The following is a 27303-nucleotide window of genomic DNA, read 5'->3' as shown; positions in this document are numbered from 1 at the left end:
AATACTGATATACTGAAAGGCTTGGAGATCTGGAATTTTTCAGATTTGATGGTAGAAAACACTTTTCCCTGAACTCTGAGGCTGTCAACTACTGTTAGGCAGGGAAGAGCATAAACCATGTGATGAATTACTTTCATAAGATCTGACTTTGTTTAGATTAAATTGTCTAAAAAAAAAATATTACATTTCTTGAATTCAGATGTATCTACTGATATTGTTATCATTATATATTCCCACAACTATATAATAACATTAATAAAATTGGTATGTGAATAAAACCACACTGCAAAAATACAACACAATATCCTGAGTTTATTATGGACTAAGATAAACCAACTTTGTTTCCCAATGCAGATGGAAAATAGATGACCTGGAATAGAAAAGCATTTAAAGGCTTCTAAATGCCTTTAATTTTAAATGCCTTTAATTAACATGTAAAGGAACAAATTTCCCTAATGTAAATGGCAATGCATACAATTTACCCTTTTTTTCACTAGACCACAACTGCAAGTGCAACTAAGTACTTGAAATACAGTGTTCCTTTGATTTTAGCAATTAAAAAATATTTATTTTATCTGATTTGGTTTTCTGCTATGCACACAATGTTTTTTAGTCATGGCTGTGTCATGGTTTACCTCCAGCCAGCAACTAAGCACCACGCAGCCACTCGCTCACTCTCCCTGAGAGCGATGGAGGAGAGAATCAGAAGAGTAGAAGTGAGAAAACTCATGGGTTGAGATAAAGACAGTTTAATAGGTAAAGCAAAAGTGACACTACTTCCCATGGGCAGGCAGGTGTTCAGCCATCTCCAGGAAAGAAAGGCTCCATCACACATAATGGTTAGTTGGGAAGACAAACACCATCACTCCAAATATGCCCTCCTTCCTTCTTCTTCCCCCAGCTTTATACACTGAGAATGATCTCATAGAATCATAGAATCATTAAGGCTGGAAAAGACCTCTACGGTCATCAAGTCCAACCATTAACCCAACACCATCATGTCTCCTAAACCATGACCTGAAAGTGCCACCTCTACATGTTTTTTAAACACCTCCAGGGATAGTGACTCCACCACCTCCCTGGGCAGCCTGTTCCAATGCCTGACCACTCTTTCAGTACAGAAGTTTTTCCTAATATCCAAACTAAACCTTCCCTGGTGCAGCTTGAGGACATTTCCTCTCGTCCTATCACTAGTTACTTGGGAGAAGAGACCAACACCCACCTCACTACAAGCTCCTTTCAGGTAGTTGTAGAGAGTGACAAGGTCTCCCCTCAGCCTCCTCTTCTCCAGGTTAAACTGTTCCTGATACAAGCCACGATGCTGTTGGCCTTCTTGGCCACCTGAGCACACTGCCAGCTCATGTTCAGCCAGCTGACAAACAACACCCCCAGGTCCTTTTCTGCTGGGCAGCTCTCCAGCCACTCCTCCCCAAGCCTGTAGCGTTGCATGGGGTTGTTGTGACCCAAGTGCAGGACCCGGCACTTGGCCTTGTTAAACCTCATACAGTTGGCCTCTCTGTATATTAAAACCAACACAGCCATGCTACTAATTGAAAATGCATTGTCAAAATCTTCTTGGATTATTTACCACAAGGTCTACTTAATTCTGGTGATAATAATTTTTTGTTTGGCTTCAGTTTGTTGAGAGGGGAGGAGATTCCCTTATATTCTATGACATCTCTATGAGTATGATTATGGCTCACCTTTAAAGTCCTAATGCATCATTATTAGGACAGACTAGATTTTAGAGACAAACAGATACTCTGTGATTAGATACTAGATCTATGGATCAAATTATGAATAGAATAGATATTGAAGTATTGGGTCATGATACACACAAAAAATGGAGGTTAACACACACGAGATGCTGCACATGAGGACACCAGCTGTTTCTAGAACAGAAAGTAAAGCTTAACCATCTGGAAGGATTGAAATAAAAACTCCTTCCCAGCTATCAAAATCTCAGCTGAGGTCAGCAGGGTAGAATTTCAGATTTTAGACTGTATTAACACCAGGACCAAACAAGAAATAAAAGTAAGTTTAGTCACAGAGAAAAGGAAAGCTGCTTCACGCCATTTTCTCCTTTCTCACCAAATCTAGGAAAAGTCTTCCCTTGAAAAGCATGGACCATTAAATGACAGTGATATGGGGAAATGTGGAAAGACTGGTAGAGTGGCAAATATCAAACAGGGAGTTTAGGATAGGGTTTGAAAATTTTGTAAGCAGGAACAATGCTGGCTTAAGATAACATCGTAGCTGTCCTGTGCTGTATCATCTCAATCCTTCAGCTGAACTGAGGGTGTGAAGCAACATTGTAAACTGAATAAGAAAACCAATGCAGCTTTAAAACTTCTTCAGAACAAAGAATGATTTTGTATGAGTTGAGTGATTTGGGGGTTTTTAGGCAGATCAGTTTGAAGTATCACAGGTGTCCTGGTGGACCTCAATGTAGTAGCAGACAGGCAGGAGTAGGCTTAAGTTTTAATGCTGTTTTTTTTTCCTTCCCATTTCAATCTTGAACTTCAGTGTTTATATAGCAGATAAAAATCATTCTGATTTTATGTAACTCTTTATATAAATCAGATGTTGGAAAGAAGATAAAAATAAATACAAAACCTCCAAGATGAACCATACTGAAATAAATGAGACTTTTTCCATAGACTTGAATGGAAGTGGGTAAATGAGCAGCGGAACATGATGAATAATTTAAACCAGGACTGCTGGCAAAGAGTTCATATCCTGAGAACAGAGCCTGAGTGAGTCAAGGCCTCTATCTAGAAGAACAAGCTCCAGAGTGCTTGATATTAAACCTGGTTATTTGTTAAATGGTAAGCCCAAGAACAACCAAGAACCAGTCACAATCCCTGCACTGTCAACGGACGCCAGTAGGAAGGACAGGCTACAGCCTGTACAGACAGTGCAGAGGTACAGAGGTGGGAAGCGTGGAGGTAGGAGACACTTCATCAGCATCACTCCACTGGCAGCACTTCTGAAAACAAGCAATGTTGGGGTAACCTCTAGCAACTCAGCCCCTGCAGAAGCACTTGGCCTCTTGTAGCTGCTGGTAAGCAGAGCTGGCAATACAGGAACACATTTCTCAGCTCCTTCTGGATGCCCAAAGTCCAACGGCACAAAGCACAAAACCATGCAATACAAAACAGCACATCATCCTATGCACACAGTGTTTTAACACTCTTATTTTCCCTTTCTAAAACATACAGGTGGTAAGAATCCCTACAAACTCTGGACATCTGAATTTCAGCCTCCATGGTTCACAGCAAGCAGAGGAGAAAAGAACAGGGCCTGTTTAAACCTAAACGCTCTGCACTTTGAGGAAATGGCCACTACCAAGCATCTGTATAAAAGGTGTTTCTTGGACTAGGAGCTACAGCAGATTTTAAAAAGTCAGCTAGGGGGAAAAAATAGTTCAAAAAAAATTCACTATCAGTTTGATATTTTTTCTCCAGAAACGGTTTATCTTTACAGTACAGAAAAGAACAATTATAATGTGTTCACTAAAGAGGTTATAGCTTTTGAACAAATGAAACCGGTTAAGTAGGAAGTAAATGTTAAAAATCATAGCCTGAGGAAAACTCCAGTAAGCATTACATAAGGATATTTTATACCTGTAGACCTCTCCTGTCTTGAAAAAGGAAGTATGAAAAGCAATTTTTGCTTATATTTGACAGTCATAACTTGATATTAACAAAACACTTATTAAAAAGTAATTGGCCAATACTGTTTTCATGGGAATTTCTTTCTTCAGTGCTTAAAGCTAGCAGCCACGGTTTTCCTTTTGCATGAGTGATTCATCGTAACACACTCAGCTCTATCATTGTTATTTCATTCCTTGGCTGTTTTCCCTGTAAATATAGGGGCAGAAAAACAGTTTACTGTGAAATATCTCATACTAGCATTAGACAGGTAACACCAGATAAGGGGGTAAAAATAATCCAAAACTCATCTTTTGAAGATACTTTATCTAAGATACTACTATTCACAAAATGGATGATAGTGACATTTTCTTCTGACAGTTGGTTTCTCCCCGAGGGACTTCCCACTCAGTAACAAACAAAACTACTTCTAACATTTGAAAAAACAGGAAATTATTATAAAACCAAATCAGTTGCCTGACTACGCCAGTTTCTGAAAGTAATTTAGATTTCATTATTTTGATCTCACGGTTCTCTTCAGAAACACAAGACCCTGATGACAAAACATGCAATTTTTTAAACTCCAACTATAATTGAGAGTGATTTACACATAAACTAACTGATTACATGGTCAGTATAAAGTTGTAATTCCTGGTACAGATCACATACAAGTCTACTTTTCAAATGGGAAATGGAGAAGAGAAGGTGGATATGCCCTAGGCAAAACATAGGCAAGGAATGTGATGGGAAGGGACAAAGGAAGTACTAACAAAAGACAAATCCTCTGTTGATCTACCTCCACTGAGGCAGAATTCCAATTTTACCTCCAGTGGTTATGAAGTCATACCCAAGATCTTAGAGGGCCTCTATGGGTTCACGGTGTGCTGAAGTGGCTAACTAAAACAGCAGGAAATTAATCATTTTTTTAATTGATAAATTTTCTACCAGTTTAATCAGATCCCAGCCACGACTAGCACAAGGGAAGAGGCCAGGGGAGATAACCCCTTCCAGCACTGAGTTAGATCAGCTCATTCACCCTGTAAAAATCTCCCCTTTCAGCTGCTGGAGATGAATGGTAGGAAAGATCTAAAAAAACCATATCAGCTCAAAACTATCCATGCAGAACATACACATACATATAAAAACACATCTGCACAATCCATTTGACACAGAGCCATTTCTGGGTACAAAGAGTGTTCTGTATTCCTGTTGTGGGGTAGGCAGTGTACCACTTCGTTCAGATCTCTCTTTCTAGTTGAGGACCTAAGGTATTTTAAGCCCAGGTTCACAACAGGAACTTAGGTCCAACAGAACTAAAGACATACTGCTTTTCTAGCCATAACTAGACACGGGTCTTAACAGAAAAATAGTAGATAGAAACACCAAAGATAAGACTTGACAAAGTGGATCCTAACTGCATTTTTCCACCTCACCTGTCTGCTCTTATAAGGCAGGTTACTACTAAAAACAACAAAAAATATATATACCAATAGTCAACGGTGTATTCTTGTTCCTGGTGAGGAGCTACAAGAAATTTGCCTGCAGGAGCAGAGAGGATTAAAAAAATGCTCTTAAGCCTGCAATTTTCCCCTTCTGCTTTCTTTGCTTTTCTGAGCTAAATTGGAAGCTGAGGAAGGATTCATGCACCAAGTGCGCACAATTCTATTTTTTTTTCGGAAGATTTATGTCTTTATTTTACCTAGGACTATTTTTTTTTTCTTTTGAGCTATGACCCTAACTCCTGGTGTAAGCTAAGCAGTAGCCCATGGTATTAATTCTACTGAAATCCAGCAAGGCGGGAAAGGGCACTCTTCACCCAGTTCCAAGCAAAAACCCTTACAGTGTGGCACATATGCTGTTGCTAAGCTGACCTCGGAGAGGGCTGTGATTTCTGTCCCTGGAACAGGCTTCCCCGTTGTGCTGTGGAAACAGATCATCCACCAGCACACCCTAATTAAAGCTACAAGCAACCAAGATTTACTCTGTGTCAAACACCACCACACAAAAGCACTTGGCAAAGAAAGGCTGACAGTAGCAGGGGCCACAGGGGGTGTTGTTTTGAATTACAAAAGCATTTACCAGCAGAGTGAGATTTAAAATGCAGCTTTCTCTGCCTGAGAAAGGATTTTCACGTCAGCAGACAGCCCTACATTAATTATGGTTTTAAAATCCTGCCTCTTACCTTCGTGATTTTCTTTCTCGCATGGGATAAGAAAATTCAACCTCCAGAGCAGTATCCATGGTGGGGCTCCTAGTTTACTAGGTGTGTAGGGAAAAGTCCTGGCACCAGGAAGATTGTGCAGTGTCCACTGTGCTGAACAGGGCAGAAAGGGAGCTGTGGCCAGGCAGGGAGCCCAGGGGTGTTCATCTTCACTGGAAAGCAGAATCTATGGCTGTTCCCTACGATGACCTCTTTTTTTATTCCCATCTATTACTTCCCCTTGTTAATCTAAGAAGAGTAAAAAACCTCAGACACAGTCATGTATCACAACTATCACTTCAGGGTCAATCTAAATTCTAACTTAATATGTTTAGTCCTATTTCTTTTTGATGAATACTGTTCTCTTCACCTCTTCTTAAAATACTTTAGTTCCTCAGAAGAAAGGTAAATATCCCCTACTACATCCCACCATTAGGTTCTTCCTAGCCACTCCTGACAGCAAAGCAAAAATCAGTAGCTGTTTAAAAGGTTCTTACTGGTTGGAGGAGAGCACCTCAAGCCATTTGACTCAAAAGGAGGTTAAAGACCCTCAGTGCCTTGTTTGTGTAAGTGTTTTGTGGAAAGGATCAGAATGTGCAATTGCTGTTAATTTCTTTTCCAACCAAGGTCAGTAATAGAAGTAATACCTACATATATCTAACCTTCTGGATAACCAAAACCAATAATCACTTGCCAGAAAAGACAGAATCTTTTGAAGATACAGATTCAGTTTAATGAAGGCAAGTGTGTTACACATAAAAGAAAGCAAACTGTTCACAATATTCTACACAAGTACCAGCAGTAGAGGCATGAGATTTGGCAGTATTTAAGGAAATAGCAGCTGCATCCTCTGGTTGTTGATGTATTAGTCTGGACCAAAAACACACACTATTTTAGGTGAACAGACAGGTTGCTGCATGTGTGCTCTTAAGAAGCACTGCTCTCAACTTGAAAGAGTACTCTCTACATATTAAAACGCTGCAATAATTGTCACTTTTCCCAAAACTGAAAGAAAGCATGTTAGCATACCTGAAGGGCTCCACACTTTAAATACCTTTCTCTCCCTTTGCTTCCCTTCCCCAAAAGCAAAGAGGTAAGCTTTGCAGCATGCTCTGAACAAATGATTCAGGTTATTTCAGATTAAAAAAGAATGAACTTCAAAGTCTAGAACCTTTCAAAAACCAACAATAAAACAATAAAAACAGAGAAACAATAAAAAACCCACCACCTTGTGAGCAGCTATGTCCCTAGTTACACCAAAAAGCCTATTAACATGGAGATTCTTATAGTGTTCAAAATCTACACAATCATATTCATAATTCAGCTAGGAGGAAAAGGCAATCTGTATGGGGGATATTGCTTGTTTAAAGGCAGCTAGGTTGTGTAAGTTTTAAAGATAGTTAGGAAAATAAATAAAAGTAATATATCTAAAAATACATTTTCATATGTCAAAAAAACCCTTTAAGATCAGCACTATCTCCTGTTATTTGGCTAATTGCTTCTGTTTGCTCTTTTTTTTTTTTTTTTTTTTTTGCTTCGGCTAGTAGATTTTGTGCCTGGCCACACAGAAGAAGCCCCTTCCCCACTTCAACAGTTCAGAAATGGAACACATTCTTGAGTTTCCACATAATAAAGACTTTTATTTATATAAAAGCAATGAGATGCAAAATAACTTTACAACTCCTACAAAAGTGAAGTATAAGCAAAAATTTCAATTATGACTTGTACTCATAACTTTACAAAAGCATTTATCAGTTACACTGACTGCATAACTGCAGTTATAACAATCACTTGCAAATATATGAAGCCTACTACATATTGTCATATTTTACTTCACCATCAGCATAAATCCATGTGACTCATTACTTTTTTCCTAAAGGTATCTTCTAAAGCAACACTAGAATACAGATACCAACAGAAAAGACAGATGTGTTAACAAAATTATCAATATATTTCAAAATTATTAGAAAGACACATTAACTGTGTTATTCCTTGGCTCCTACTGCTGTACCTACATTGCTGTTTATAAACTGAAAAGTTTTTATGCCTTAATTCAAAGAGTTGATTTATTGACTTGGATTGTACTGTACTGGCTGCATTTGCAGAATCCAAACTACTGTGCCATCTGCACCACAACTGCTTTCCAGGCTTTGTCTTTGTCAAAATCCTTTAAGGTATTATTGGAAACCTAAAAGTAAACAAATTTCAGACAAATGGAAACATGAAACCATGCTTTGGTTAAAAACTGAAGTTCAAGCAAATACATGTCTGAGAGAATCTAGGAGAATGTAAACATGAATAGTTACGGTCTGAGCTATTAAAATATTCTATACATTGTAAATTGTATAGTTTTGTATACTATACACATTTATGATATAAAATATAATAGTGTAAATTGTATAATACTTGAGATATTTGGGTCAAAGGAACTTGGCCAAATTCCTATTTTAAACATGTTACTTAGGACATTTTTTCAAGATTTTTGCCAAAATGGGACTGAAAGCCCTAGCATCTAAATCATTAAACCCAAAGGCAGAAGTAGCCCCTTACAGTGCAGCTGAAGCAAGATTCATCCACATACATGCAAGCAAACTAAGGCCTTGCCTAAGAACACAGACTTCTGAGAAGCCAGTGTGACCTACAAGCTCACCTGTAATGTTATGAATGTGTTTAAATACTAAAAAGTAACCCAAAAGGTATTGCTTTCCCAGACAATGTGCTCCTTTTAGCATTTAATTCAGCACCTCATTTCGCAGTGACTCACAAACTAGTTACACATATACAAATAAACCGTGGAAGAGGTCTGTTTAGCCATGCCATGACCTACACTCTGAAATGTGACCTGCAGCAGTGGCAGTGCTGCTGTGCTTCATCTTTTATACAGAACGTAGCTCTCAGGACACAGATCCAGAAAATAAGCAACCTACACTGAATGCCCTCAGCAGCCTGAGGGGACATAAATCCATTGCTTTCACTTCCCATTACCAGCTGTAAAATGACTTGACTGAATTTCAGTCCCTACTCCCAATGCTTTCTATCCAGTGCTGTTTCAATGCAGATGCTCGCTCCAGAGTGGGGACTGAATCCAGCACTCTCTGGTGCTGCCCCACGCAGTAAGCATCCAGCTAATATGGGTTACTCTCACCTAGTCTTTAAGGATACAGTGCTTTGCTCTGTACAGCAGAGGTGAGGAAAGCCTAAGGGCTACAGTGTTGTGCTAGGAGATGGACGTAGTTAACCTATGCAGACTGAAGAAAGCTGGGTTCCCACAGTGCCTGAAACAGCCCTCTAACCCTGAATGACTATATGAAAAGTGGTAACAGTGATACTGGCACCACCATGCTCTAAAAAATGTGCCAAATCTGCATCTGAAAGGATAGCTTGAATGTGTAAGTGCAGGATGGAAATGGAGGCAAATATAAATTCTGATCTTTATCACCAACTTTGGCAGTGCAGTTAGGACACGGAAAGACCTGGGATTCCAGGCACCCTCCTCTGCGCACTACTTCATACTGTCCAGCACAGGCAGCCGCTCACTCAGCTTGCCTATTGTTGTTCCTACGCTCCAGGTTCTTAACTCTTCCCATTCACAGTTTAAGGAACTTAAGAGAACTAACTCAGCTTAGTAAACTCACTCCCCCCAGCAGGCCTTGGAGAAGTACAACTACACTGAATACTCTCATTCCATAGCCCAAAAATTCTGCTCACACTGAAAGGGTTAAATCCATTCCTTTCTTAATAGATGGCTATCTCATTATAAGAACTCGGTCATGCAAGGCCCATCATCTTTTCTATAACTTCGTTCTGACATGTAAATAGCAATTATGGATGTGCATCCTGTGGAGTAGTACAGTAGGACTATCATTTTATCTTAGTACAATGACGAACCTCATTATAATTGGGAGCCCATACTACAAATAAGAACAGAAGGGGGCTTTCACCTTACAGCTGTCTTTCTCTTAACAGGACTTGTCACAGATTTACAGATATCGAGTCTGTCATGCCCGGTCATCATTTTACCAGCAAAATATTATCTCCTTATTATAAAATTCACCAGTGCATTAACAACTTTACAGTTTTACAGAGCAGCTTTTAATTGTGATCTGAATTAAGCAACATGAAACATTACAAAAAATATCTTCTTAAATACAGATTTTTAAATATTATAGTGGGTATAAATACATACCTCTGCTGTTCTGTATTCCTGCTTTTTAACCTGTGATGCTGCCCATGACGAATCATGTAGTTTCATTTTTGTCTTGTAATTTACACACTGTATTACAGTTCCAATAGTAAGGCACGCCTGAATTAGCAGCATCAACATCAAAAGCAAAAGGAGTACATCATAAGACTGCTGAAAATAGAGATATTAAATAAGTTATTAACTACTTGAATATTTTCTGCTGTTCCCACCCCTTGAGATTTGTACCTAGATTTCATTCTTCAGCTCAAATTATAATTTAGTTTATTTCAGCATGAAGCTTCAATTAAAATTTGAGTGCCTGCGTTTGCTCAAGTAGAAAAGATGAATAATTCTTAATTAAATGTTATTTTGCTACATGATCTTTTCCTCTAGAAATGGAACAGAATTGAGGAAACCATCCTCTAAAATATAGAGCCTCACTGCTGCTTTTGCCCTTAGCAATACTGCTGCTATGCCTGGGCCTGGCCCTGTGCCTTGCTGGCTCTGACCTTGCCCTGCTGACTTGAATTCCTGACTGACCTTGGACCTGCCTCACCACTATGGACTTGTCTGGCAATCACTGAACTATTGGCTGAACCTGGTTACCATGGCTGGACCTGCCTTCTTTTTCTTTTCTTGGGTACTGTAGGACTGCACCCCTTGCCAGTGAGGTCACTGTCCTTATCTGCCTTGCTGCACCTTCCCCTCCATTGTTCACCTCCATTTCAGAGTAGCCCACTCTTGCTGCATTCAGACACAAAGTGGCAGAAGAATGTAAGAAATGCTCTACAGGGTCACACCAACTGTCTAGGCAGCCCAGTCTTCTGTCTCAAACATGTGTGACTGGAGAAGCTACTTAAAGAGAGCATGTAAGTCTTGGGCACTTCCCGAGGCCCGACAACACAGTGTGCTCCTCCAGTATCAGAACAGGATCACATACTCAAAAGCTGGTTTTCCAGTCCCTAAGATCTCAGTTTAATAAATATGCTCCCTCTCTTCTTCAAAAAGTACAGGACTGCTTAAGGACTAGTGGGTACTAAGAGTCAAGACTCTTATTGAGACTATTTTAATCCCCACAAATGGTTCTTTGAACATTGCTAAACACTTGGACGGTAAAGCCCTAGAAACCTCTTCAGCAATGCACTGGTAACACTTCATATTGAAATGCTTTAAGATTTGCAAACTGTTTTCTTCTCTGCCCCATTCCAGGCTGTGAATGAATCCAGGTGTAAAGTTACAATCCCAACATGATACCTGTTGGTAGACATCCTAAGAAACAGAAAATTGTATTCTTGAAGTAAACCTAGAATCTTTAATTTCTATACTACAAATTTATAAAAACCTCAAGGAGTCCAGCATATTACATGTTATTTTTACTGATTCTTTAGAATAATATACCATGGTTTTTAAACTATAATTCCATGGTGGCAACAGATTTAACACACTTAAAATTATATCATTAGTCAAATAAGAGTTTTTGAACAATTTCTATAACATTTTATTCAATCTTTATAATGCAGTACCTTGTCTTCTTTAACTTCCTAATTAATTCTTGGGTTGCTACTGTAATAGGTAGATGTTAATTTTTGAATTGCATAAAAATACATACTTTAACAGCAGGTGGATAATTTTTAAAGATGTCAACAACTTGCATGATACTGAAGGATAAGTACGCAGAAGCTGTGAACAACAATGGAGAGATAACACTGCTGATGGCAATCAGGACCTCAACCTAAAAAATAAGATAATAAATATTAAATAAGAATAAAAACAAGTTAACACTTTGGTTTGCGAGCTCTATCTCCTTGAAGTAAGCATAACAAAAGTATGTAAAAGTCTGTAAGATTACACATATGAGGCAAATATTAAGAGCCATCCACATTGCATGGAGATACAGAAGCAAGCTTTGAATAAATTAAGTTTCCTAGCCAAAACACTGTTGTTTTGTAATTCATTTTCCATTTAATATGGATGATGGGGTGTTTGTTTGGTTTTTAAAGTGCCTTTCATATGCAGATAGAGGAAGCAATACCCAATAAAGAAAGCCAGTATAGAAGTATCATTTATTCTTCAGTTTGTGTGAAATAATGAGAATTAACAGCAGATATTGCAGACTTACAACCTAAAATAACTATGCAAATAAATCTGAGGCAAATTTATTTCAATACAATAGCAGCCGAGTTTTCATTCAAGTATCATCCTACAGGACCAAATTCTGACTTTAGTTGTGGTCATGCATCGTTACTGACTTAAATACAGTTACATGACTATAACTTAGAACAGATGTTTTACTACACATCTCGGACAGCCAAGGAATAAATGCATTCTACTGAATATTCTTAGACCTTGTTGCTAGTCATGCAGATGAGAAATTTGTTTAAAATAGGTTCAAGGTCTAGAGCAGTCTGCACATCTAATTTTCTTCTTCTTTCCAAAACCACAGCTCATCATGAAAGGAGAATAGAACAGGAAGGACCTCAGCTCAGGAGCATGAAAGCAGTTCTCGGCGTACTATATGAGATATGCTGTTTTCTTAGAGTAATATTCATTCCCAAGGAACCAGTACAAAAAAACACAACAGACAGCCCTTTTAATTCTTTCCTAGAATTGTTTGCTTAAGACTCCAAAGGACCTACTGGATTTCTTTTCAGGAATATCAGCTTACACTCATGCTACGTATTTCTGTCAGAATTTGTAGAAGTAACTAAAAACAAGTGAGCAAACACGAAAAGTGCCCGCTATCACAGGCAGGCTTTCTTAACATGATTCTACTCTAATGACAAAATCCAAGAATTTTACACACTTACCAAACATTTACTTGGATATTCAGCAGCGACATGACTTGCAATAGCACTTGGAAAGCACTAAACAAAAAAGCATAACAAAATAAATATTTACCTACTTGAAAACTAAACAAATTACACTTGAGCTACAGTGATTCCCACTAGTCACAGATGACATCCTAAATTTCCTGTAAAGATAAAACTGTATAGATTTATTATGACAGTATTATGAATTAATTAGTCGAATGAAGATAAAACTAATCTTCATTTAACTTGCATTTAATGAGTATCACGTATTAAACCTACACATACTGAAATATTATTACCCTCAAAACTTGACACTTCTACATAAAAACCTAATGAACCATATGAACTTTGTGAATTCTGAATGCTGAAAAACTTGTTTATCATCTTTTTTCCACTTCATGCTGAGGGATTTTCCAGACATAGTAGCCATATATAAATCTAATGTTCACTGTCGTCTTTCTCAACCTGTTTAATTTATGGCAAACTGGGTAGCACAGCATTCTTGATGAATCCACTGCTCCTAAGTACAGGCTGTTACTAGTGACAAGGGTTACCAATCACAGTCGCAGGCTTTCAAGACAGTTAAGGCTGACAGGCTAAAAATTATGTTCTAAGGATTCTACTATGCTAAAACTAAACTCAACTTTTTATTTCGCAGCCTGAGAAATTCTAAAACCTAGGACTTGTTTAACAAAGCATTTCAATTCTAATACCCCTGCTTTATTACTCATTTCCATTTTACTGAACTGAGGACTAAAATCTATCAGAATGTTTTATAAGAACCAAAGTACTGTAAATCAAAATAGAACAAGCATATTGCATAAATCTGTTATTTATTGAAGCACTGATTTATTTGCTCAGCTGCAACTGGTGAGTAGTATTAGCACCAAATAACTATTCCAGTAAGGAGGGGAAAAATGAGAAAAAAAAAAAAAATTTAAAAATCAAAGGCATTGCTTTAAAAGAATGTCTTAATTTTGCACTACTTACAGCAACTAAGATCCAAAAGAATGTTACTGAAAGATATGGACCTGAGACTAGAACATCCATATTCAAAGCAATTATTCCACCAAATACTGATGAAATTCCAATAATCACCTCAATTACCTAAAACAAATAAGAGCACACATATTATTAACAGTGCATTTGAACACCGAATTTCCTATTTGCATGTAGAAAGGAACACACTGGAAGGAAAAAATGCATTTATGCTATTAGCTATGCATGAAGTCAATGTTTTTCAGATCTAAAATACAGCAAAACTCCATCTGGCTTAAGTAAAAAGCTCAGCTTCATTATACATATTTATGCTCTCATTTATTAGCTCCACTAATTCAGTTCAGTTTAGACTATTTATCCCTAAGTCACTAAGTAGCCTCCTTCCCATTATATATGGCAGTTATTGTTTATCTTGCAACATTCCAAAACAAAACATTTAAAGATATATCACTCATTTCTGTCTTTATTCTGTCAGCTTGTAGCTACGCCAATCTCTTCCTGGCTTTAAAGAAGCTTAGCACTTAGAAAGACGAAAAAACAAATGGATTTGATGAAAAAACAATTGATTTAATGAAAGAAAATAACACTTACCGAGTATGACTTCAGAATTCGAGTAGGAAAGCTGACATTGCTCAAAACAATGGTACTGTCATATGCAGCATTCTACAGGGGAATAAATAATCAAGGTCAAAAAAAATACACAAAGTAATATTTAGTAATAATTAAATATAATATTTATTTCTAATATCCTGTACAACCTGTTACACATCCTAATGGTGGCAATGTCTGGTCAGCCCATCAGAGCTGACAGTGACACAGCACACACCATGGTGTTTGCCGGTGTCAGACCACATCAACACATTAAAAACAAATGAGGTAGTCGCAGATTAGTTGTTACACAACCACTGTTCAACAGTGAACTATGGTCATCTTGTCTCCCCTTTCTACCTTCAAAATACATGCTTTCTTCCTGAGCCTTCAGATTTTACTGATGTGGATAAACAGTAACTGGAGGACGACAGTACACTACATGGTTTTATCTATCTAGCAAGCAATACTTCCGCTAGGACACAAAATGGCACTGCATGCTTGCTTCATTACCACCTAAAAGAAGTACTGTTGTAGAAAAATGAGGGTGGGATTTGGCAGAGCTCTTGTGACTAAAGAAAATTTTATCTATAGCCCCACATCCCAAAGCCAATATTCATTGTCCAGATACCACCAGATTAGCATACATGACAAATACTTTCTCCACCTCAAGCTTCAGAAAGGCATTGCTTACATACATACTTGTCACAGTATTCTGATGTTTCATACATCATTAAGTTTTGTTCTACAAAACAGAAATAAAACATTTGCCATACCTGTTCATAAGTTATTCAAACAACCCTCTGCTCTTTAGTTTGCAAAGGGCCCATTGCACTCTTAAAGACAGAAGAGGCCATTACTATTTAGTACAGTAATTTTATCTATTGTTCAAATCTAGTTTTACCATGTAATACGAAGTTATATACTGGAGTCACCAGCAACTTGTCAATGTATGTAATACAGGAAAAATATAATATTATTTAACACACAAAAAAAGACATTTTTAATCCTTGAGGGTACCTACTTTCTTTCTCGTACAGCAGTCTTCAGTAGACCTAGCTGAAATGATCACAGTGGTTGCCATGAAGATTTCCAGCAGAATAAGTAGAATCAAGTTGAAATTTATCTGTCAGCAAAATCCCAGACATAAGTGAGTTACATCTTCCATGTTAAAAATAAAGGAGGGGGCAGGATCTAGCAGGATCTGGCAGTCTCTCTATTTTCTGTGATATTTAGACACATCCATTAATTAGATACTTTGTTAACTGTTTTCTTGGTTCCTGATGAATTTCTAGGACAACACTTAGATGTCTATATAATATTCAGAATGCCTAAACTAAGAAAGAAGCCTTTATTTAATTTATGGGGATAGTCTGCCTGAAGATTTTATCAGTGTCTTCCAGAAGAGCACTTAATGAAAGGGGGTGATTGCTGGGTACGTTTGCATTTCGCAGGACCTCTCATGTGAAACCAGAACACTGCAGCAAATCGTGGAAGATTCACAGGAACAGAAAGAAGAGAAACAAAAGCAAGCCTGACTAGGCCAGGGGCTAAAGCAATCCACTGTGGAGGGGAAGGAGGGCCAGAGGCTCCCAACCCCTACGCTGCAATCCAAATGGTGCGATACAATGTCTAATGCTCAAAGAAAACACAGTCCAAAGAACTGGGATGAGAATCCTAGCTCTGTGCTGCACTTAGTGCTAGTAGTGCATTGATGAACACTCTTCGTGGTTTCATAACTCTTGCAGGTCTAATAGACTACATTATCATGCAAAACCACGGATGCTGCCATTCCTCCTGCCATTGCTCATCTTCACGAGACAAGTAAGTGTAATACTTAACATTTCTCTCATTTCCTTATTATCTCATGGAAAGAGGCAGATACCTACTCTACATGGGCTGAATAATTTTCCAGAGCCACTCAAGTTAACCAGAGTGATCTCCCTCTCTTGTCTTCAAAAGCACCGTGTTTTCACACTGGCAGGCCAAGAAAACATTTGGTGGTTAGGTCTACTGGGCAATGCACCAAAAGTTTAGGGAGAACTGGCTCCATTCAGAACCTATACAATTATAGCAAACCATTGTTCAGTGACTTAGAACAGAATTAGGTTGTTCCCTCATGTCAGACCTGCTTTGCAGATGATCAAATCTCAGGTTTTCTCCAACACGTATCTTGCAGCACACGTTTTTTGAAAAAGATCATAAGTGGCAGATTTGAGAGGCCTTTTTGGGCAGCGAAATTCATCCTTCTCATGAAATCGTAATTGGAACTATGTGCCTTGCAGTACATGACAGACCGTACAGTTGTACTAGAGCCACAAACAGCAATAAATGTCATAGTGGTAAGCTTCTAGGGAAAGTGCTAGCATGGAGAATAAAGGCATTATTTGGCAAAAGAAGTGTCAAACATGTGGCCTGCAGAACAATTTAATCCAGGCCATAAATTCCCATGATTGGAGCATGTTTTGATGTATAGTGCTGGTACTGGCATGGGCTGGCAAGGCCACGCTATACAGTGCAGTGCCAAGTACACATACAAGTTTGAGTTCAGAAGATCTATAATTACATTGATGGACTAGCTCGTTTAGCACTAGCTATAACAAGGAAATAACAGAAAATGAAAAAGTAACAATAAATAAATTAGATTTTTTAAATTTTATCTTTCCAGTATTTTGTTTCTGACATTTCATGTCTACAATATCAGATAGAGCTTTCCACTAATAAAATTAGTCCAACACTCCTAGACCACAGTAAAAATATTTGATCTCCAGTTTTGAAGTTTGGGTGATTTTGTTGTTTTTATTTTTTAAACAGAAATACAGCTAAAGCTAGAAGTAAGTGCCTTTTTATACCACCTGTAACAATGGGAAATTTAATGTTAGACTTCTAAGCACTGAAGAAAATTATCTCTACAACTACCACTATACATAAAATCTACTATCAGATTCAGAGAACCAAGGAAGCTGTGTCCCTAATCCTCTTCCATGACTAAGGAACCTGCAAGTGTAACTGGGTAGAAAGTAGTAAATTAGCAGAACCTTAATCCAGTTTGCTCTGAAACTGCACCAGGTATTAAAAATGTGGTTCACTAAAACTGTATGAAAGGGTTGAATTAATTTCAAAATTAAATAATTTGAAGTTCAATAGAGTTGCTTAAAAGCATACTTTTAATATGCTATAAGATATCCTTCAGAGGTTTCAAGACATCTGCACAGGTCTGACAAATAATGACAGAGGACCTAAAGGAGACTGAAGCCCTCTTGGACCAGCAGCTGGATCGAGGCAGGACGAGCCAGCACACACCTAATGGAGACACACGTTTATGGTTAGGCAACCAAATCAAGCACCTACACTCCAGTGTCTGTGTGCACCCATGTTGCCCAGCCTTCCACTACTGTCAGTGGAGACTTAGCCTATACAGACAAGAGAGGAACCTCAAAAGCTACCGGGCCAACCAGTCACTAGAGGTGGGGTTCAATTATACTGGCTGCTAGTGCCATTTGAAATACTCAAGCATATTGAACATGCCTGCATGAACGGGATGTATGACACAGGTCTGACGGAGACTCTCAGCCCTCCAGAGTAGTAGCAGCAGTCAGGAAGAATATCTCACAGCACCTTTAAAATAAGAAGTTCAGTCCTCAGAATCCTGCCTTAGCTATCTACACTGAGGCAAACAAGATTGTATTGCAGTGTCTCAGTGACTGGATCATCTCCACTATAATGGAGGTATAGTCACTCAACTCACAAGGAGACGATAAATATATGTACTCAATTTGGAGTTAATTAGAATCCCGTTCAAGATCTGAACCTCTTCAGTTGCAGCGGTCAGTAAGCATGAGGTTCCACTCATTTTTGTCCATCATGCTTCCCACTGGGAAGGAACAGATTGGCAGCAGTGGAAGTTTGCATCTTTTACACATTGCATCCTTCATGCTGATAGTATACTCACTGCAGAACTGCACACTACTGGAGCAGTGTCACACAGTCGCAGTCTAGCACACGGCTTGTATCTTGCATTCCATTTATCTATCTAAAGTAATTTGGTAGCGTTATCCATCAACATGAGTAACACTAATGAAAAACTACCGAGGTCCTGTATAAAGGGGAGGGAGTTAAATGCAAATTGTCTTAATTGGATAAACTTACCCTTTTTATGAGCCTTACAGCTTTTAAATTACTGGCAGTGATTTCACATCAGATCTAGCATTATTTTCTTGTGCAGTTTCCCATGGGGAGGGAAAATAAATATGATGATGAAAGAACAGTTAAAGAGATGGTATTCTACATTTTCTTTGTACTGCATGGGTAATAGAAAACAGCTGGCAGTGAGCTGCCAAACAGTGAAACTGTCTTACTGGAACAGTGTCCTTCAAAGAGGAGAGCAAGTCAGCACCATGAATAACTCTTAAGACAGAAAGGTTCAAAAAAGCCTCAGAGACAGCTTTGCACACAGTTATCCTGACTTATCTTTATTCAGTGATCAAGGACATAGTATGGACATAAAATAGGCAAGTGAAAAGAATGAAAACCACATAACCAAGGATGTCTTGTCGATATTATTGTAGTTAACTAACATTTGGCAAAGACAGAATTTGCCTTCGTATAAATTTAATGTTTATCACTTATACTTTTCCAGTCTAATACAACCTCTTTTTTCAAATGGTTTGATCTGCCTTGAAAATACAAAAGCTGTTAGTATTTAATAATAGAAAATGCAAATTTTTATGCAATCTAAAAATTACTCACTTCAAAAATATGCAACTATTTTAGCTCTTACACACAGGGCCAGCTCAAAGCTTCTCAAGAGCACAAGCAAAATTAATTCTGTCACACTGGGGTTCATGACAAAATAACTCTTCATTGTGGTGGAAAAATGAGTCCTTTGGGCCCACCTATCCTGGGCAAACATAGCCCTTCTCTGTCCCAACAGCGCTGTGATCCTGCCTAGCAAGGGAAGGGAATGCAAAGGGACTGGTAGCCTCCAGTCACACTTCTCTGCTGTTTTCTCTCAGAATGCTTGGATTGGTTTCTAATATTTGAACTCTCTACCAAGAAAGGACGGAAAAGGGAAAAGGCAGTACTCCGGTGTCTGGTATATAATTTCTTCAGCCCCAACAGCCTAAGACACTTGAGGGGGCAAATGCATAAGGAAACTGCTGCACTAGCAACAAGCCAGCAAAGGCTGTGCGAAGAACTGACTGGTGTAAACTGCCCTGAGACACACACAGAACCCAGGGGGCCATGACATTGTCCCACCACATACAGGGCAAAACTGCCCAAATCTAAAGCCAGTACTGGTTGAATTCAAGTGATCTGACCGTCCAGAGTGCTAAATCTCCACAGCTCTGATCAACTGCAGTACTCCACCTCTCTGAAAACCAGGCCAGCTGCCCAGAAACCTGAAGCTAGACTTAGTTACCTACTTTCAAAGGCAGGTTTGTAAGTACCGGCCTAATATACTGTACTTTCTAAGAGGAAGTAAACACAGTTAATTTAAAAGTTTATCATCTGTAAAATCTGGAGCTAACCAGATGTTATTAAAATAGTATAGATAACTCCAAAGCAAACTCTAGCCTCAGCACTATTTTTCTATTAGAAAAGCCTTTGTTACTAACACTAATTCAGATCCACTACATTATTATAGGGAGCCATTATTACTGCTGAGCTCTTAGTATCACAACAGCTGATATGATACTAGGAGAAGAACTGCATAATAGCACGAGAGCAGTCATTAACCTTCACACAAAATGTCTGATGTAGTTGTATTGAGTGTTGCTATTCTGTGATAGTCTATTATGAATATTCATCAATGGTAATGATAATACCTATTGCTATGTTTTTTACTCGTACATGTAATATTCTTACGTATTATAGAGGTCTCAGAACATTTTACCACAGGAAAAGAAATGCAAACCACCCTATAGTTCTACAGTTTGGCTCAGTCTACCAAAGATAGATGTTAATTGGTTGTGACTCAAAACCAGTGAACTTTTCTCAGCATGAAATATATATGCTTCAAATGATGTAACCGCTGCATTCTCTTTGTTGATGATGTACAAGAAAAATGTTCACCAAAAGTTTCTTTCCTGGTAGCCTCACAAGCAAAACTATCCATTAAAGAAGACTCAGGAAAGGATTATACTTAATCTGACGATGAAATGGCCCAGAAGTAGCACTGTTTGGGACACCTTCTCATTGTAGTACAATTCATCCCTAAACACTGGTTAATCTAGAGATGAGTTACTAATTTCTTTTCAATTTTCTCTTCTGACCCTGCTCTTTCAAAGAAAAAAACAAACCACCAAACAAAAAAAATCAAAACACTTGCTACAGTCAACAGAAAAACAAAATCAGTTGAACAAACTGGATCACATTTCAAGATCTAATTCATGTTTTTGAACTCTGAATACAGGAAAACAGGAAAGTTGTTTCCATATTAATCTCCTCTACGTTACCGGTACCATGCGTCTTTTAGCCATACAAGTTTTCATCTCCGATGTCAATTTTCCAGTCTTGCCTTACTCAGAAAAATAAAGTTACTGCTAGATGATCTCTCCTCCCAGACTAAAAGGAACACTGGGGTATTGACTACAACGTAATTACATGTAATCTCCACCCACCTCACCCCCACTTTTTTTTTCAGCAAAGATAAATGTAGCATTAATTAGTAATTGTTTCAGTAACTTACATTTATAGCTGATGGGTTGAGGACAAGTTTGCATCCAAACCAAATTAAACACGTTGTTGTAACAGCAAATGTAGAGACAAACAGAATCTGAAAATTTGGTATCTGAAAAACAGTTTCAGAATGGGTTCCTCTCTCATTTTAAGGAAAAAAAAAGATATAATTGCCAATAAAATCTTATACTTACCACATTAATTTTATTCCTCGCTATAGCAAAGCTCACAACTGCTGAAGGAATACACTGGGAAAATTAAGAGAGAAGACTAGTGGGATATTCTGCACAAAGAATTTTATATCTATTTCTACACATGTATTTTATTTGTTCTGAACTCATATTTCAGTTAATTTAGACAAAAAGAAGATTAGAAACTCTGAGAGAAGTCTGTCACTCTTGTCTAAGCTCATTGATTACAATGGGCATCTGAGGATTACAAGAGGTTTAAATATGCCTTCCATATCCCTAGTTTTGACTAGCTACCCAGCACAATGTGATGAGTAAAGGAAAGAAAGTCTTTCATGAGGCATTTCATGCCTTTGATAGTTTAAATTAACTCTAGAAGGCCTGAGATCCCTGAGCAGGAAAAGAAAAACACTGCTACTCCCCAACTGGGCCTCCACATTCTTTTAAACAGGCTAAGTCATGGTTGTGTAAGCTAAAATTTGGCTGGTCTCAGCACAGTTCTGCAGAACTTTGTATAAACTCACGTGTTGAGTCAAATTACACTTTAAGAATTGTGCCTGGGATCTCCACTGTGTTCACTAGGATCTGTGTTTCTATACTTAAGGGCAGAGCTAAATGGAAAAATCATGCATAAGTGAGAAGTTTCAAAAAGTAATTTCTCTATCCCTTAGCTGTTCCCCACCACAATAGATAGGGTACGATTACATATCCAACTCTATTTTACACAAATACATAATGTTACAACATACTAATAACAAAATAAAAATATGCTCAACTAAAACCATTTAAAATGTTTCTATGTTAGATAATGAATCATGTGACAAGTGCTGCATTTCTTTGCTAATTATCTTTTCACACACCTGAACAGTTTAACAATGGAACCACTATAACTAGATTAATATTAACATTTAAAATTCTTGGCAGCACTTAAACCTAAATGACCTGTATTTAACATAATTAAAACATCCTTGTGTGGCCTGGCTACCCTAGAGCCTCTAGAACACTACATGACTACATAAACATGACTATGTTTAGGCAACTGAAGCCTACTACTAGTCAAGATGTTTAAAAAAGTCTAGGGAGCAATTCAGTTCAGGCTAAACTAGGCACTTAGTGGTCAGTTGGCTCTCTAGGCTCTCCCCACCACATTGACTCAATTTTCTCTAGTAGTAGCTGTAACACCTTGCTCACATACAGACACCCAAATGTACACATCTTTACCCACAGCAAGCCATTCAAACCCAACGTGATAACCTTCTGCATCTACCAGATCTTTGGAAATTCTCAATAAATACGAAGTTCAAAGAGATAAGATTTGGGGCAGAACAAGACACGTCTCAGTAACTAACACGAACGTTGCAGAGAATAACACATCAGTGAAGATATTAACTTCAAAAAGTGCCTCAACTTTATTCTAACACCTCTAGCAGAAACATAAGCGACAACTCATTCATAGGGCAGCTCCTGAGACTTGTTTGTTTAAAGAAACCGTTAGTCTTGGACCTAACTTAGAACCAATCTACAAGTCAGGTTGCAAAAATAACAATAACAGAACAGAACCTTGCTGTGAACAAAGCAAGTACATCAGACTTATTGTATGCACATAGATCTAAAGTATAGATTAAGCATATATAATACAGTAAAAAAATATAAGTCCCTAAAAATATAGTAAAAATACTGGACTTCGGAAAATGTCAGATATCTTTAATGCATATTTTACTAATGAAATAGTAATATACAAGAGAACCTTAGTCTGCTTCAGTATTGGATATTATGGCAAAATAAACTGAAAACAGTAATACTTTGAAATACAGTCTGAAATACATTCTGATAGCATTTAGCCAGGAAATTCCCCAAATATATAACAATTCAAATTTTCTTCAAACCAAGCACAGAAAAACTGTTCACGCGGATAACTACTGCAAGGCAGGGGTGAGCTGGTTAATGAAAATGGTAGCACAAACCAGTTGTCGTTATGACAACCATTACTCCCTTAACCATGGGATGAAAACCCATTTAACTGTTAAACAGAATTAAATCTTCCATGAAGGAAGTTAGTAGTAAAAAGACAGACAGGACAAAAAGACAACAAACCCAAAAATTATTTACTATTGATTTTTGCTGTCAAACAGCCACAACAAATAATTAAGAATGCTTACTGAACCTGCTGCACAACGTAAATAATCCATTTCAGATGGAAAAATATTTCCCAGATATAGTGAAAATCCAGAAGTAATAAGGAGGCAAGTCTGCAAGGCAACAAATAAGGTAAATTAATATGAATAAAACTATTTTTAAAAGAGCAACTAGTCAGATACAAGTCCGTAATTCCTTCCAAACTAAGCTAGTGATGAACATTTAATAATGAAGTCTGTGTGCACAATTTTGAAAAAAAATATCAAAACATGCTGAGTTCTGAAGATGTTTTGCTGGTTACTAAGACTTAATACTGAACAATATAATCATGTCTGAATCAAGCATTGTGCCCTGACTTGGCAAATACCTAATAAAATGCTCAAAAGTTAATTGCAGTGTTCAGTGGTAAAAATGTTTCAGAAACTTCAACCAAGCCTCTACTTTGCATTCTCTGCTTGGCTTCACCAACATTCATTATGCATATGGACAGTTGGGCAATTACCAACTAGACCACAACGACAAAAATAATATTAGGCTACAAGGATGAAGATTCTTCCACCACCTCCAAACTCTCTTCCTGCTTCAGTCTAGTGGCAGACCCATAAATGTTCAGCTCCTCCTGTTCCCTTGCTAACTATTCCATTTTTTTCATAATTATCAGTTTCACTCTCAACAAGAAATTATTAGTGCATTCTACTAACAACTTTCCTTTTTGTTTGTCATCCTCTGAGTAGGCATTTCTTTGAAGGGGCTGGGGAAGATGAGAGACAGAATGGCTCTTCTGTTTTATTTGGGCTTTTTTTTTTTGATGTTACAAAATTATAGGGGTCTTTAAAAAGTTCTTGTCACAAAAATGACAGAAAATAAGGTAGTGTGTGTGTGTGTATAAGCACACACACCAAGAATTCTGGCAGCCTGGAAGAACAGTATTTACAGAACACAACTTGAAATCATGCTTGAACCATATTGAATTGTTCTTGCACAAGAACAGCCCACACTAGCAGCCACTCTGATGTCACTCTATGGTTTTTAGCAGCTCCCTGAAGTAGACAGTTGTGTTCACTATGATTTCTGTTGCTCAGCATTTGGACTATCCTTTCTGGGCACTGTCTTTCAGAGTTGTGAGAGATTAACCACTATAACACTTGGGAGAAAAATCTAACTGGAATTTATTGGATTAGTTCATTAATAAAATTGCTTCTTGATAATATGACTTCAGCAAATGATCATTGAACATTAGTATCTCCAATCATTCACAACAACTCAGTAAAAAGGAAAAATCTAATTAAAGACAGTTGTCCTTTTTGACAATTAAGTTTGAGAGAATTTAATACAAAGCAAGCCAGCTCTTCTTTTGCTCTCTTTTTATGTAACAGTACATCTGAAAGGGAATCCAAGTTTTGCAGATTGTCAGAAAGGAAAAAATGTTCAGCTGTTTCCATGAAAATAAGGCAATACTTTCATTCACTGTGCAAAAACAATTACCATATTAACAGTGAAATATTACTCTTCAAAACACACGAACTGACAGAAAAAGATCAAATTCTAATAGGTATAATGAGCTTTAATTAACTTGGCTGAGAACACGAAGAAGCATATGATGTACATGCAAGATCAGTGTCCTATGGTTCCAGCAGTGGCACAAAAATTCAAATCACTGTGTCGTTCATGTAAGGAACAGAAGTATATACCTCACTACATGAAGATTCTACCAAATAACTACATGAGTATTGAACCCTGAAAGATTAATGTGGCAATTTAAGTACCATATGTATTTTTAATGCCAAAATGCTATCATGGCAAGTGAAGTACTTTCAAGAGTTAAAAATATGTTAAAAGAATGCCCATGATCAGGATATTTTACATCCTTTACCAAAAGGCACTGCTTATACATACATATGGGTTGATATTTACCACTACCACACTTATTCTCTGTTTATGATATATGATTAATATTACAGGTAAAAACCAGCCTTCATATAGCATCTTTGGTTAGTGCGGAATTATCCAAAGAATACTATTAGTCAATGAAGTGTTACATTCTAAATTTCCTAAATATGTTCATTTCTGTACAAATATTTATATCCAGTACTATCGGTGATGAAATTCTGAGTCCCCAAATGATGTGAAACAGAACAGATTACTGGGCACTGAGACCTCACCTGCATTTTAAAATTTTGTATCATTTAAAGTACTTACTCCCATCAGCAAAGAAAAGATCCATGTTCTGTAACTAAAGCAAGGATGCAGCCTCTTTGATAGCTGAAGGTCACTGGATTTGATATCTGGAATATAATTTCCATTCTCTTGTTTTCCCCGCTCCAAAGTTGGCATCCTGTCATAGCTAAATTCTTCTCTGTAACCTTCTTCCCTGGTCATAACACTTCACAAAGGCAATTAAATAATGATAATGGAAGCGCAAATGATGAAGAAAGGCAAAAACTGTAATTTAGTTCCTTCGCATACTCAGATCAGTGCTCAACTAGGTTTTTGTCTAGTTAAAATAAATAAAAGCAATATTTAGTAATAAGCTGTATTTACATTTCAAAATATGCAAGCATTCTAACAACTTACTTCCATACAATAAGTAAATTACATCCTATAGCCAGAGTTCATAATAATACAGTACGGATATCAACAAAATTAAAATTTGTGTACCTATGATACCTTAACAGATTTTTTATTTCAAGATAGAAGAATTATTTTTGGAGGTGTTTAGTTTGAGGGTAATTATAAGCAAAGGTTTTTTTCTTTTCTTTTTCTTTCTCTTCTTTTCTTTTTTTTTTAACTCTAAGACACAAAAGATATTTAAACATGTTTAGATATTAACTCCCACTTGATTTTAACACTTCTTATCAGGTATCTACAATGACAGACTTCACTATGAGTCCGATTAACTCATATACTCACAATAACTCAGCTGCAGCAAACTGTTTCTAATTTACCCAGTATCAACCATTCCTCTCGTTCACTTAGCCCTTTTCTGTTCATCCCGCTGCTTGCCAATCTGTTCAGATACCTTGAGGAGTATCTTATATTAGAATTAAGTTACTGCAGATTTTTCAACAGTTAAAAACCTTCATGCTTACCTTCAACTGAAAAGTTAACTGTCAGTTTAAAGCAGTCCTGTGAACACAGCTGCCTGTACACTTTGTGATATTCTCACCGTTCAGTGAGTCATGCCGTCTTTGAAAAGTTCTCCCTTACACTTTGGCTTTCAACAACATCTATTCAGATATGGAACAAAAGCACAGCAAAAACTTCAGTTAAGCCAGGGAACAGGAAAATGCCTCCTGAATTTTAATTAACAGAACACACTAGAAAATGACTGTACTACATTCTCATAGGGCTGCTTCCAAATCAGACCAACAAATTTTAAAAGTTTCAAGAGTCTTTTTTATTTGAGTACTACCCCTTACTTGGAATCTTAAATAAAACCTTCCTCATAGTTTACCAGTTTTGGTTACTATAACAGCCAGTGATAACAATATTTGACAATCTAGTTCTTGTTTCAGAAGAGCAAAAGCTACTTACAATGCAGTATTCTCCTAGAATAAACTACAGATAAAAATGAAAGTATTTAAGTATCCCAACAAGTTGGGAGGTTAGAAAGTTAGAGGTTAGAAACCTATCAAGATTATTATCTTCACTGTAGTACTATCTTTTCTAGAGTGTTCAGATAAACCCTGCACACTTCAATAGTGCTGACATTTATACTTACAGAACACCACGATGACTAAACATATTTTAAATCTAGCAGGCAGCACCGACATGCAATGGCCAGCGTACATTGGAACCAGTTCTCCTGCTTATTAGGCAATGAAAAAAAAGAAAAAAAAAGAAAAAGAATGCTTTTATCTTGAAG

At 37.5% G+C, this 27303-nt stretch overlaps 1 protein-coding gene across 1 annotated transcript; it reads right to left on the bottom strand.

The window, feature by feature from the left end:
• Positions 1 to 7464: 7464 nt before the first annotated feature.
• On the bottom strand, positions 7465 to 26665 carry MLC1 (modulator of VRAC current 1). The gene is made up of 12 exons (XM_075081261.1): positions 26528 to 26665; positions 25638 to 25821; positions 23462 to 23551; positions 21309 to 21362; positions 21125 to 21226; positions 15458 to 15559; positions 14437 to 14508; positions 13837 to 13953; positions 12844 to 12900; positions 11646 to 11768; positions 10040 to 10207; positions 7465 to 8041 (listed from the first exon to the last, which is right to left on the bottom strand). The coding sequence occupies exons 2-12, from the start codon at positions 25815 to 25817 to the stop codon at positions 7967 to 7969; spliced, it is 1140 nt and encodes a 379-aa protein (XP_074937362.1). The 5' UTR covers positions 25818 to 25821; positions 26528 to 26665; the 3' UTR covers positions 7465 to 7966.
• Between the last annotated feature and the right edge of the window lie 638 nt (positions 26666 to 27303).

This window comes from Phalacrocorax aristotelis, chromosome 1 (assembly GCF_949628215.1).
Source record: "Phalacrocorax aristotelis chromosome 1, bGulAri2.1, whole genome shotgun sequence".
Lineage (NCBI taxonomy): Eukaryota > Metazoa > Chordata > Aves > Suliformes > Phalacrocoracidae > Phalacrocorax > Phalacrocorax aristotelis.
This window is presented reverse-complemented; position numbering and strand designations above follow the sequence as displayed.